Raw genomic sequence first — 14876 nt, 5'->3', positions numbered from 1 at the left:
AGCATAATTGCTCTCGGGGACCAGTCCCTGGCAATGAGGGACTGGTCCCATCAGGCTGGGCTGCGGGGGTCTCTGATGAGACCGGTCCCTGGCAGTGAGGGACCGGTTCCCGAACGTTGGCCCAGCGAGACTAGCCAAAATTTGGCTAAGTCCCGAGAATGCAGCTTTCGGGAACCGGTCTCTCGGATAAGGACCGGTCTCCCGGGGAGCGGTCTCTCAGGCAAGGACCGGTTTCCGAACGCGAAAACCCCTCTGCTCGAAATGGCAGCCTTCGGGAACCGGTCTCCCCGAGCTGGGACCGGTCCCTCACTGCGAAAATGCCCAGAGAGGGCTGGTTCAGAGGATGAAAAGTTGAAGGGGCTATCTGCAAAATGGCCTTTAATAGAGGCTGGGGACCCCTCTCCCCCTCTCATTTGCTCTCTCTCCCTCTCACACTTTTTGCTCTCTCTCTTAAGAGAAGAAAAGAAAGAGAAGAAGAAGGAGAAGAAGAAGAAGAAGGAAAAGAAGAGAAAAGAGAAAGAGAAGATCAAGAAGAAGAAGAAGGTCATCTTCTTCCCTCTTTCCTTCAAGCTAGAGCAAGCTTGGAGCCTTGGTTTGAAGGTAAGCTCTAGACCCTCTAATGGTATTTCTAGGGTTTTAGGTTTTTGTTGTTTAGAAATGGTTCGAATGGAACCTAGAGAAGATAAGTAGATGGTTCGGGCTCGCAATTGAAGCTCGCACCACGGATTTCGTCCCCGTTGCCATTCTAGGGCACGGAATTGGGATTTTGGAAATCTAGGGTTTTGATCTAATCTAATAGGTCGCAAACCTAATTGCTAGGTCCCGGAACGCGTCGGCGAANTTTTTTTTTCACAGGTTCAACGCAAGTAAGAATGCATTTGGAATTCAAGAAAATATAAATCATGTTATGCTATTTTGTTATGTTCGCAAACTACTTTATGTCATGTGACCATTTTGTTGTTGGATGCGTTATTTGTGTTCGCAAACTATTTTATTTTGTTATATTCGCAAACTACTTTATGTCATGTGACCAGTTTGTTTTTGGATGCGTTATTTATGTTTGCAAACTACTTTATTTTGTTATGTTCGCAAACTACTTATGCATTATTAATTTTGTGTTTAGAAAAATTTGGTGGTCTTGTGTTATTTTTTGAATGTTGAATGTATTACAAGATTTTAACTTATTTGTTTATTTAATTGGGAATGGGCTTATTAAATAATTTGTGTTTATTTATTATGCATGATATATATTTCTTATTATATGAAAATACTAAAATCATATATTATTTAATAAAATCTATTATTTTTAAATATTATGGTAAAAATATGATAGTATAAATTATTATTTATATTATTTTTATCTGTTTAAAAGGCATAATAATTTAAATAATATTTATATTTACAAAATAATATAGAATTACCGGCATTTATTAATACTGGAATAAAAAATAAAATACTAGCATTTATATAATATTGCAAATTATATAATAATTATCGGCATTTTATTAGTGCCGGAAATAACTAACAAATACAAGCATTTAGATAATGTCGGTAATAGTCATCTCTATAACGGCATTTATTTAATGTCACTAATTACTGAACATTAACGGCAATCTATTTAAATGCCGGTAGAAGATTTACCAACACGAGTATAAGCGGCATTAAAAGCTTAATGCCGCTAAAAGTTTTTGCAGCAATTTTTTGACTTTCAGCGGCAATAACTGAATGCCGCTAAATCACAATTTTTTTGTAGTGATCCCGCGATCCAAACAGGGCCTTAGTACATTTCGATTCTGCAACTTGTATTATTGCATTATAGGATGATTGTGCATTGCCTTTCCTTATGCTTTCTTTGATGATATCGTAGCATGCATTGGATACTTAATATAGTGGATTGATAAGGATTGGGTCGAGACTTGTGAATCCTATAGTGCCGAGAAAGTGATGGGCTCAATGGTTGGTTTAATGCTAAACAAAGAACGAGTGGCATCTAGTCGATAGTAAACAATGGACGAGTGGCAATCTAGTTGATAGTGTATAAGAAAACAAGTGATACATGTTAAACTTGGTGTATACGACGCCTATAGACTACATGATGGTAGTAACCCTAGAGGATAGGGTATCCTAGAGTGGAGAGAATTGGATCATGCTCACGGTCTGTTTTAACTTGTGATGGAAGCCCCACACAAGAAGTGCGCTCCGGAGTTGGTCACGTGGGATTGCCTATTTTGGGTCCCAAGGGATTGCCTATTTTAGGCCCCGACAGACGGTCTCGGTTCGTAGTGCGAGTTGACCCTCCCTACCTTCGAGATGGCTAGTGAGCAGTAGGCTCCTTCAGGGAAGCCACGAGATTAAGAAACAAGTAAATGAGATTGATGAACAAGTACATAGATTTACCCTTGACATGACGACAGGTTAGTTGCTTACCGTTTCATTGAACATGCATTCATGTATCTATGATTGGGCATAGTAGTGTAGCTTTACTTTCCTGTCTTTACAGCTTTCCTTATCCATCTATATATCGGTATATCTACTTTTGCCCGCTTGGACCTAGTGGGGAGAACGGCGGAGTCGGCGGCCGAACCCACTGGGAACTAAGGAAGTTAGTTCTCACCCCCATTTTACTGCAGGGCCGAGCGCAAATTCACACGGCGAGGATCGCGGTAAGGGCCTAGCACCCTAGTTGCATTAGCTACCTACCTTTTGCACTAGGTTTACCCTGTATTTATGTTCGAGAGTAGATGTTGTATAGGGTGAGGATGAGAGTGCTTGTACTTATATTTTGGAAGTTGTAAGAGATGGAATTAAATGTATTAAGTCGAATGAATGAATGTAATAGATAGAGTTTCTCTCTTTGCCTACTTGTATGCTTCATACTTGTATCTTGCTCTCGTTTTGTTAGCACTGGTGGTGCTCCCTGTGGTCATGTATTCACGAATTGATTTCCTGGGCAATTCCCTATACATGATCGGTTGGCTAGCCTTGGGCGGACAGGGGAGGTCCTGTCCGTTCGGCGTCTGTTCGACGCGCCCGGACCGGACCAAATTGGTATCGGTTTCGGGGCGTGACAAGGGGGTACCTAGTACACGCGGTGAGTCTATGCACACGCCAGATAGGCTTCCGCTGGAGCCCAGGGCGTGACACTCACCTATTTTTAACAAATACTTCGGGTGTTGAGAAGGGGGACGCATTGTGAGGATCACATCACTAGCTATGTCCTAGCTGAAGTGGCATGTACGATTAGATGAACGAACCATTTTATTTATATCTTGCATTATACTATCAGAATGTTGAAAACTTACGGTCCTTTAAGTTATATAGTTGGATGATATGTTGTGAGTGCTTATTTAATTCATGCCGATCGGTTTTGATACAATTGTAATACTTGGTTTTTCGATCGTTGTTTTGAAAAGGTTTTTATAAAAACGGAGATTGGAAGATATTTGTATTTTGTTTGCGGAGACATGGAGGTTATGATTGTTGTATTGCGAAGATATAGAGGGATTTATGTCGGCGGTGTTTGGAGGAATATGCCACCTCCCTGCTGTTTGCATTAGTGTGAGTCTTTCTTGTATAATTGAGTCATATTATGTTTATCAATGAAAATACCGATTTTTGGATGCAACTTGAATGTTAAATTGTAATGTTCTGTGCTCGACGCCATGCGTGTATAAGGGAGACTATTCGTGTATAAGGGAGACTATTCGTATGGACAAAGAAACTCTACGTACATGGTAGGTTTGTGCACGTCCCGGACCATTTATTGCATATCAAACTCTTTTGGTTGGCTATTTGCATAACTCTTGTGGTTTTAAAAAATAAAATAAAATAATTAGCCACCCTTTTTCAAACAAAAACTAAATCCTGGAGTGTGACATAGGTACAAACTTCACTTCTCCAGGAAAAGTTGTGCAGCTTAGGTAACCATTCTTGACAAGAAATGCGAACTCTCCACCCAACCTAACTAGCAAACAACCGTTCTTAGGTAACCATTCTTGACAAGAAATGCGAACTCTCCACCCAACCTAACTAGCAAACAACCGTTCTTAGTATAGAGGCTTAACATAACCTGTCCTACAAATTTTCCAAATATATTGTTGTCCAAGGTACAGTATTGAAAACAAGTTCAATCGACAATTTCACAAGTATATTTCAAGGGTTTCACCCTGCCCTGTGTTGGCCAGTCCATTTTTCTAATAATCTATTTGTAAAGATCTGGGAAATTCTAATGAGTCAGGAACAAGGTTAGAACCAGTATAGATGCTTGAACCAGAATTTTGAATTTTAACTTTGTGCTAACCATCATCAACAGTTTCTTCACCATGATAATGGTTCAAGAACTTCAAGTATCATTTTCTCCAGTTACTTCCAACAATTTATAAGTTTGGTAGTGGACAAAAAGCATTTTACAACCAATCATAAGATCAACTCAAATTGAGTTTCCGCTTCACTCCTCAAACATCACATCACAGGGGAATCTTTTTGAAATTCTTTTAAACCTCAATTTCACACTTTATAACTTGAAGTCAACCTGGCCTAAGGAAACAAAAATAGAAAGTGATCAGAAGAAACACACAGGACTATCACTTTGCATGATTATTGTGGGAATGCAACACACATCACAGTTTAAGGAATGTTTTTCCATGTGTTCAACTTTTGAGGGTCTCTTCAACAACACCACTCATATAATTAAATATTTGTAGATTTCTGTTTGCATTTTGCAATGCAAATACACTGTTATTAGCCAAAATTTTTCATTCTGTTAAAGTTCTTAAATGTCAAATTTTGATTTGAAGATCGTGGAATGCATGCAGAAAATAATCAGCACTAGCCACTCAACGAGTATGTGAGCATCCTGTGTCACCAAAATAATCACATTAAGAAATGATCTAATATCTAAAACATATTGACGCGGAACCAGATTCAAAGAGGGTTCGGTCAAGTCATCTTTTATTTATTTGGGTCAATTTTTGAATTAGGGTTGATTGAGTCACTTAGGTTTTAATTTTTTTTCTAATTTCCAGAATTAATTTGTTTTAGTCGTTTTTTAAATATTTTTTAGGATTTATGTGGAATAAATATCTAAAAATTAGAGATATAGTTTAGGCTTTTTTTTAGATATATTCGAATTAGGAAAAAGATCCCTAAAATCGTGGGATTTGAATTAGATTAGGATTATACTTTGAAGGTTATAAATACGGCCAATGCCTTATAATTTCAGAGAAGAGTTATGATGGAATAAAATTTGGGTTTTGTGTCTTCACCGCCTTCCACCCTTCCTGCCGTGTGTGCCGGCAAAAAATTTTCTTCCTAAAAGACTCTATCTTTGCTTTCCTTCCTCATATTTTCTTCTTTCCTCTATTTCTCTCTTATTTTTCTTCTAAATTTTCTTTTCCAATTTTCTAAAACAATTCTATAAACTTTCTACCATTGCCCTATCTATTAGTTATTTTCTTCAATTTTTTTCTTAATCTTTTAAAATAATTACAAAATTAAAAAAAATGTTGGAACCTTCTTGCTAGAGCCGTACTACTTTTTGATTTTTTTTCTTTTTTTAATTTCAAAAGTTGATTTTAAAATTCATTAAAATCTTTAAAAATTAAAAAAAAAAAAATCTGAAAATTAATCTAAATTTTAGAAAAATTCTAAAATTTTTTTAAAACTAATTTTAGGCTCATCATTTGCAAGATAGATTAGGGTTTTATTAATTTGTCCTGCATCACATATTAGACCTTCGGCATGATAAATATTGAGGTATCAATGCTCTATTGTCAGAACAGTACAAAAATGTCAATATGAACTGCTTTACATTCAAAATGCATTTTATATAAGATCTACATAAAATTAAAAATTAGAATTATGCTTACTCTTAACAAAATAACTAATGAAGAATCCTACTTGAGCGGTTGAGCCAATTAAAGTAGAACCCAAATCTATTTCTCTCAATAGTTATGTTAAGTGCTTGGATATGATCATGTTGAGTGTTCATTTGGATCATGTTGTCGGCTTTGCAACTTAGTAATAAATTAATTACACTAAACATATTGGTGCACTCTTTTACACATATTTATGCAAGTAAACCTTACCTCATAGGCCTCAATTACACATCTGATTAACAAATGCGCGTTCTTTGTGTCCTTGCAAACATCCGGGTGAAATTCCTTCACCTGCTAAATGAAATTGAATTTGAGAACAGTCATAATACATAAACCTCTTAATATGGTCAATATTGGTAGCAGCTTGTTTACTGACTAATTTATATATTATTCGGCAATTAAATCGATAGAACAACCTTACAACCTAACTATCCGTAACTTTGAGGTGTTACTAACAAATATTACAAGTTTTACTAACTAATCTTACAACCGCTCCAATTTCTTCATAATTCCTTTCTACCTCTTCCTACCATATCTCCCTCTTTGTCAAAGCATCACTTGGTTCTGAATAAAGAAAGAATTGGCACCAAAAAATTCATTACATCAAGTAGCCCATATGATCTGTAGACTTTCTCCTCGGTAAACTCTTTTGTTCCTTAATTATGTTGCAGGTTAAATGGTTGAGAATCTGTTATCTATGTGCCAGTCTTCACGAAGGGTCCAAACTTCTTTCTACCTTATGCTCTTCGGAAGGTGCTATTGATTTGGTATTTCTTTTGTCCTACCTTTTATGGCGAAAATTAAAAGGGTTGCATGTGCAAGTGAACAAAAAGTTTCATGCGTTAAAGTCTGACAATCTAACATATGAGGCCTTTAGCTTGAATCTTGTCTATCGTGCAGCACAAGTACTAAGGTTGGAAGCAGAGTTGAGCAGGATTCCCTCAGTTCCTTTCAGAAAAATTGAATACAATCAGCGGCAATGAGATAATGTATGTAGAAATAACACAGGCTACATTAAGTTGCCTATTATCTAAGTTTATATATGTAGAAGGATTACAAACATATCATAAATTATTTAATTCTCTCAAGAGAGTTTTAGTTGTTGGGCCCATATTCTATCCTTTATGTCTTCCATGCGATTCACAAAACCCTATCTCCTTGATCATTCTGCTCTATTTTACGGGATAACAGAGCCTAAGCACACATAAGTTGATGCTATCATACACAAAATAAAGCTCATTTAATCCAAATGCTTAAGGCTCTAGGTTTGGCTCAAGAATTTATGGGTCACACCCCAGGCCCCCTTTTCATAAAGCATTTTTGGAAAACCTTCCACTTCGAAATCAAAATTCGCAAAAAAGCATATAATTTTTTTTTAAGCCTTGCCAGAGACACGTACAAGCCCCCCAAATGCACGGAGTATTTCCTACCACAAGGACAGAGTCTCCCCTATATAATCCACAGCGTAGAAGCACAAGCAATACAACCACAACGACAACCATATCAAACAATCTAAATAGGTATAAATCATCACAACAGCTACAACAACTATATCAACCAAAACAACTACAAGTTATCAAACCCTGCATCAAAATCCGTAACCACGAAGATAGGAAAACCCAAAACCAATTCTAAACTCAAGGCTACAAATCCACAATACATAATCACAATATGTTAATAATAACAACTAGAAAGTAAATCCTGGAGTATTTTAGGATTGGCTAAATTACAGAAAACCCCCCTGTCAAAATGCAATTTTTCACTTTCCCTTCCTGTCATTTAAAAACCTACACTTTGCCCCCTTGTAAAATGAAAAATGTGCACTTTGCCCCCTACCGTTAGTGATCCATTAGGGTTCCGTTATAAAATATATTTTTTTATACCAAAAATGCCCCTCCGCTCTTTTTCCTGTTGCTTCGCCACCTCGCCGCCTCGCCCTCCTCCACTGCCTCGGCCTCGCCCACATCCCCGTCCGCGCCCACAAACACCCATTCGCCCTCCTCCACAGCCTCGCCTTCGCCCTCGTTGCCGTTACCCACCTCTCCATCCACCCCCACCTCGATTTCCACCCTACTGTCTCCGAAATCGAGGGGCGGTGAGAGTGCAGGAGGAAAGGGGAGCAGGTGGAGAAGAAAATGGAGAAAAACCACAACAGATAGAGGCATAAACCGCGGCCAATTGAGGCTGCTGTTGAGGAAGATGAAGAAGGAGACGAAAATGGTGAGGGGCAAAATGGTCATTTTACACGCCGTTCCCCCCCTATGAACATTTTTCATTTTACAAGGGGGCAAAGTGTAGGTTTTTAAATGACAATGGGGGAAAGTGAAAAATCGGGTTTTGATGGGGGGGTTTTATGTAATTTAGCCTTTAGGATTTCTTTAAGTATCTTAATGGGTTTAAGTATAAGAATCAAATTCAGAACCCGACAACCCAAAACTTAAACCCAAAATCCTTCTAACTTAATCCAATTGGTTTTTTTTTAGGGTTTTTTGGGATTATTTTAGGATTTCTTTAAGTATTTTAACAGTTTAAGTATAAGAATCAAATTCAGAATCCAACAATCCGAAAATTTAAACCCAAAATCCTTCTAAACATAAATATTGTGAGGTGCGCTTGAGGCACGCGCCTCGCGCCTCGCCTGAGGCATGTTAGTTGTATGCCCTAGAAGCCTATCAGGCTGACGCATTTTATTTTCTATGGGACATGTATTTGTACTTAATCTTTATTATTTATATAATTGGGCTTTTTTATTCTATTCATTTTGAATGTGTCCGTGAATCATCCTTTGAATAAGATGATAATATGTATTCTCAAGAGTTGAGAATTTGAGATACATATTATTGGTGATTAATTCATAAATGCTCTCAATCGGAGGATCATCATGGGGACGATGATTGATCCGGTAAGATTGATGTGTATGTCGCTTCTCTTTTGGGATGACGAATCTCGAGTCATCAGTGTGGGGATACTGGAGCGAACATGCAGGTGGTTATTGGAGAACAGGGGTACTGAGCGTGACCAACTACGAACGGTTACATGGATGTCTACTCATTCGTCAGTAACTGGTTCGATGTTGCAGTGTTACAACTGATCCTTAGACCTATGACACCACGGCCATTCAATGTGAGGCTACTGTAGTTTGACTATGCAACAAGATCTGATCCTAACCATGGGTCTTAGTAGTATATGTGGGCTGCAGTCAGTTCATATCAAGAATGGGTGTGTGTTTATAGGGGATCTATCGCTCTCGGTAGAGAGATAATTAGTTATATGCTATTTGTAAGGCAAAGCTCAGAAATCCTCGGCCAGGGTAATATGGTGTATGGAAAGAGGTTTTCAAGAGTAACCATAAGAGTTTCTGTCCTATCAAATTTGTCATATAACGGGTGATGGGGTTTGACGAGTATTCCATGACCTCCACTCAGTTGGAACTATGCGATAGAAGGATTGTATTGTACGGTAACTGCACCTAGAGGTTCAGTCCGATATTCACTTTTGACTGGATTGCCACTACATGCTGCTAGGCGTCACTGGTGGATTGTGGGAACTAATAGAAATAAATATAAATAATTAATTATTCTATGAGGGTGGAATCAAAAGAGTTTGATCCATCGAAAGGAGTTTCGATGATGATGTAGATGGAGATCGCATCATATCTCACTATCAGACAGAATTGAACCTATTAGGTCACACACATAAGAAATCACGCATGATCGATGTTAAGGAGACGATAAAAGAAGTTTATCGGATGAGTTAATTACAATTATAATATAGTTAAATACTAAAATTTACTAATTTATTAGTAAAAGGACTAATTTGCAATTATTGTAAATTAGAGGTATTTATGTGTAATAGTTGCATGGTGTATTTACTAATCGTTAGTAAATAATATGAGGACTTATGTGTCAATGTTACACACGAATCGAATTAGAATTAAGATTATGATTCGGTTAATATTATAACTAACTTGAGGGTTAATTGATAATCCAATCGGATTAGGATTTCGATTAGGATTAGGATTAGGATTAGACCGGGTTTTCTCATTATAAATATATGTCATATGACATATTAAAACAAATTAATACAAGAGAAATAGAAAACTCTAGCCGTCGATCCTCTTTCTCTCCTCAAGTTCTCCACAATTAATCCATCGGTTTCGATCTTCAAAAGGTTGCTAGCACATCTAGAAGATTGATTCATCTTCCTCAAATCGACGCAAGAGTTAATTCGTGATCGGATCACGGATCGAAGCAGTCGTCTAATTCGATCAAGGGCATGATTTCGTGTGGACGCGAGTAGAGGCCGGGCACGTGCGCGGCTAAGCGAGGACGAATACTTTTTACCAACGATTGTCGACTTCCGATGATCTCGACCCACGCGAGGTAAAATAAAATAAGAAAAAATATAGATCCTATTTGATTAGATCAATTAGATCTATTATTAATGATCTAAAGCGAAACACGAGGTGATCTTTGGTTTTAGATAATTTTAATTGTGCTTTTTTCTTCCGCTACGTACACATGATTTTCTTACAAGGCACGCGCCTCGCGCCTGGCGCCTCGCTTGAGGCATGGGCCTCAGATGCAATAGCACTGCACCTCGCTATTGCTAAGGCACTGAGGCCCGCGCCTCGCACCTCGCGCCCCGCCTGAGGCACGGGCCTTTTCAAACAGTGGGTAAGGAAAAACCACCTACCAGGGAAAAGAGAAAAGGAAGGAGAAAGGGAGAATATAAAAATTAGGCAAACCCTAAACCCTAAATCCTAAGTTTCATAGGCGGGCTTCAGCTAGCGCTTGTGCTCGTTCCTGTGCCATGGGCACACATAATATAGGTCTAGTCAACAGAGTCAAGTTCATTCAAACTAAGCACCAAGGATTGGAGGCTTATATAAATCCCTTTATGAAGCTTTTCCTATCCAATGTGGGACTAAAAGTTTAGTAGAAAACATGCCTCTAACCTTTCCATGCTAGGCCCAAATCTTCGCGCCCCTCCAAAGCCCATCCTAAACACAGTATGCATAATTTAAATAGGTCCAATAAGGTCTAAAACACTATTTAAAAAATTTTGCAAACTAACTTTATAGCTTACAAAAGACTTCTTAAAAGTTTAAATCAACAAAAAGTTAATTATATCCAACATGCATAAAGTGCATATATTGATTGAGAAAAAGAGGGGTATAAGAAGAGAAATTATTTGCTCGACCTAGTCCACTAGGTTAGGAGTAAGGACTTTGGTAAGGTGGAGTGATAAATTATCTTTGATGTAGCAGAGGTTTTGACGAAAAGCATCTGATTGAACTAACTAAGAAATGTTAGGAACTCAATTAAAATAAGGGTGAAAGGTCAAAAACCTAAGCAACAATAAGAAGGTTAGGGACTCAACTGAAATTCGGATAAAAGATTAAGAACCTGATTCCAAAAATTAGAACAGGGGTAAAAGGTTTGGGACCTCCCATGTAATTACCCCAGAAATTTAATATAATGCTTACTCTAATAGCACTATTCGGATACCACGTCATGAAGGAGCTCAACACCATGCAAAAGGCCCATGCAGACCTTTAAAAAAAATCAAAGAGCAACGTAAAGCTCCAATCCACAATTACTACAATTTGGTGGTGGAAAACCTCCAACAAACTTTTTGTAATGGCTTACCCCTATTTTGGAATTACAATGCCCAAAAAAACATGTGCTTTCATAAAACACCCAATAGTTAACAATAACAACCCGACTCGTTAGCAATAATAACTTGTTGGGCGTAAACCACCGGCCCAAAATGCTTAAGCCCGGTTATTATTTGTGACGCCCCAACTTCCCAGGGGATCACCCATCCTAGGACTACTCTCGTCCTAACATTTTTAACTCTCTTAACCTCTTGGGCCTAGCCATCACCCAAAATGCTTAAGTTGGGTTAAGAGTAATTAGCCCTATTATATCATATATATATATATATATAGGACTACCTAGGGTCTCACATTCTCCCCCCCTTTAAGCCCCGACGTCCTCGTCAGGCTTAGACTCACAAGTACCAGGCGATGTGAGACTCATCTCGCTAGCCCGTCATCCAGACCTTGGCTCAGCCGAGGCTCATCTCACACTTCCGGCTAGTAATTGGCTTTGATACCAATTGTGACGCCCCAACTTCCTAGAGGGTCACCCATCCTAGGATTACTTCCGTCCTAACACGTTTAGCTGTCTTAACCTCTTGGGCCTAACCACCACCTAAAATGGTTAAGCCGGTTAAGAGTATTAGCCTTATTATATCATATACATATATAGGACTATTTGGGGTCTCACATTATTACTAGGGTCCCACATCAGGACATTACAAACTCCCCCCGTTTAGACCACGACGTCCTTGTTAGATCCAAATCCGATTACAAACATATAGGTCAAAACTACCAAGCAATGTGAGATTTTAGAGGTGGCTCAGGTGGCTCCCACCAAATCCATGGTGTAGCACTTTGCCCCGACCCGCTAGAAATAATAACTCGTTAGGCCCAAACCACCGCCCACCAAACCCGTAGTGTAGCACTTTGTTTTCACATTTTTTACTAGTATTCGGCTTTGATACTAATAATAACTATCCAACCTATTAGCAATAAAAATTCGTTGGGCCCAAACTACCGACCTAAAATGCTTAAGCCTAATTATAATTACAAGGGTGCGAGGTCTCATAGTATCCTATTTTTACTATCCGATGTGGGATTATTGGGGCATTACATTTCATGCTATAAACTGTATCAAAAATCAAAGGCACATCTAATGTTATAGAATGATGACGGGAACCACTATGGGAGAAGCAAGCTTTTATAGCATTGGACGATAGAAGTGTCAAAGCTTTTCCAAGTTTCCGAGCTTGGAGGACTTGTAAAGAGCCTTCAAGGGCAGAAGAAAATCAATTGTATTTGAAGAAGGCCTGAGACTTTATAGCGGTGCGTACCCGGGCACGGAAGGCAGCCTTGAGCTCGGCGCGGGAACAGGAGATGGGGTCCACCCCGAGGATTTCGTAGGGGGAGGCCGAGGGGCCCCACATCCATTCTTCATCGGTCTCCCCTGCGCCACCGCCGACGCCGCCACGGCGCTCGTTCCTCGCCTCCCCCGCTCTGCAGCGGAGATTCGACCTCCGTCGTCTTAAGCAACCCTTTCCGAGCCTCCACTCAGAAGAAAAGGTGCCGTCGTCTCCACCGGTGCACAGAAAGGCCGGTGAAACGTTTCCCACGAATAGCAACCCCACCTTTCCCATAAAGCCAAAACTTTCCAGAAGTTGGGCACCTCTCATTACCACCGTCTGCATTTTTCTTCGTTCGTGGCCCTGAAAATTGTTTCAATCCTTGTAAGAAGAATATAGCAGACAGTGAGATTTTTTTTTTTTTTTTTTTTTTCCGGAGACAAAAGTAGCCGACTAAAGTGTGCATTTTGAATTTTAGGGCTTTTATTTTGCATTTGGCTCCCTTAAAAAAAATTTTATAAATAGCCCCATCAAATTTATAATTACAAATTTTATCCTAGCTCCACCATACAGGCGCCACATCAGCGCCACGTGAGTTGGAGGGGTGTTAAGTTGAATACGGTGAATGATTCACCGTATTCCATACTTATATTCGATTCACTTTGTTCCATACTTATATTCTTCTTCTTATTCCCCCTTTTCAATACTTATATTTTTTAGCAATACATATATTTGTATTTTTTCCAAACACGGTAAACCATTCACCATGTTTAGACACAGTGAATGGATTACTGTGTTCAACTTATTCAAACACCTCCCCTTACTTGCGTGGCGCTTATGTGGCATCTACGTGGCAGAGATAGAGCCAAAATTACAATTATAAATTTGGTGGGGTTATTTGTAAAAATAATTTTTTTGAGATGGCCAAATACAAAGAAAGCCCTGAATTTAATTTATAAAATATATAAAATTCAATATAATTTCAAAACCGAACCAAAATTTTAAATTTAAATTATGTAATTTTAAATTAAATTTAAATTACGACTTATGTACAATCAAACAACAATAATCAGAAATTACAATTTTCTTCTTTCACTCTATAATTAACCGAACAACTGAAGTTAAAAAGACTTTTTTAGAAAAGACAATTTTAAAAGTGAATTTCTCACTTCAAGGACTTAGGAGTAACCAAACAGGACTTAAAAAATGGGGAGCTATAAAGTAGGTCTTAGCCATTAATGCTCACTTCGTTGTTTGGTTCATAATATTTTACCTTCGGTTGAAATTCAAAATTTTCAAAATATTGTAATTGACTTTAGCCTCACCTAAGCTGAATATATTTATGAAATAAACATGACAAAAAAATTAAAATCCATCTCTCACTCGTCCAATTTTTACATCGGTCACTTTCTGCCAAACAAATAGCAAAACTGGAAAAACATTCGTTCCATAGTTACGCAAACAAATAACAAAATGAAAACAAGTTTCATGTGAAGTCTAACTCATTCGAAAGTCTGTATCAAACTGAGCTTCACCTTTAGTGAAAAAAGCATGTCCTAATGGGATAATAAGTGGGTATCAATAAGCGGATTTGGAGCAGTAAATAGAGGTAATTTTATGACCCGAAACAGATTCAAGAGTTGATACAATGAAAAAATTAATCTGCCCTAAATCCGCTTCACCCAAATCCCTCTCGAATAAGTATTATCAAGACAAATTTTAGTTTTTTTTAGAATTTTATTTGAATTTTAAATATTAGTTCTTTTCCAAAATAAATGCGATTTAAGAGATAGCTTTTATTATTTTATAGTTTTATTCTAATTAGAATAATATAATTTTGATTTTTTCAATTTAAATATAAATTAAAAAATAAAATAGTGGTTGGCGGGCATTTTCGTGGCGTCTACAAAAGGCGGAGTTCTAAGCAGAGCAAGTTATGGAAGATACCCCTACTTATGCCTCAATTTATGCTATGCTAGGATAATATGCAGGTATTTGGTCCAAACTTATTTTTATAAGCACATTAATGTTTAAACATAAACATTCTTATAT

General features: G+C 38.0%; 1 protein-coding gene across 3 annotated transcripts in view; it reads right to left on the bottom strand.

The window, feature by feature from the left end:
- Window positions 1-13184, bottom strand: part of LOC109719043 — a 57922-nt gene extending 44738 nt beyond the window's left edge. For all 3 annotated transcript variants that reach the window (XM_020245537.1, XM_020245538.1, XM_020245539.1), the window contains exons 1-2: window positions 12816-13184; window positions 6087-6167 (exon numbers count right to left, since the gene is read on the bottom strand). In XM_020245537.1, coding sequence (XP_020101126.1) covers window positions 6087-6167; window positions 12816-13169 — 435 coding nt within the window. In that variant the 5' untranslated portion in view covers window positions 13170-13184. The remainder of the gene's footprint in view (window positions 1-6086; window positions 6168-12815) is intronic.

This window comes from Ananas comosus, linkage group 13 (assembly GCF_001540865.1).
Source record: "Ananas comosus cultivar F153 linkage group 13, ASM154086v1, whole genome shotgun sequence".
Taxonomy (NCBI): domain Eukaryota; kingdom Viridiplantae; phylum Streptophyta; class Magnoliopsida; order Poales; family Bromeliaceae; genus Ananas; species Ananas comosus.
This window is presented reverse-complemented; position numbering and strand designations above follow the sequence as displayed.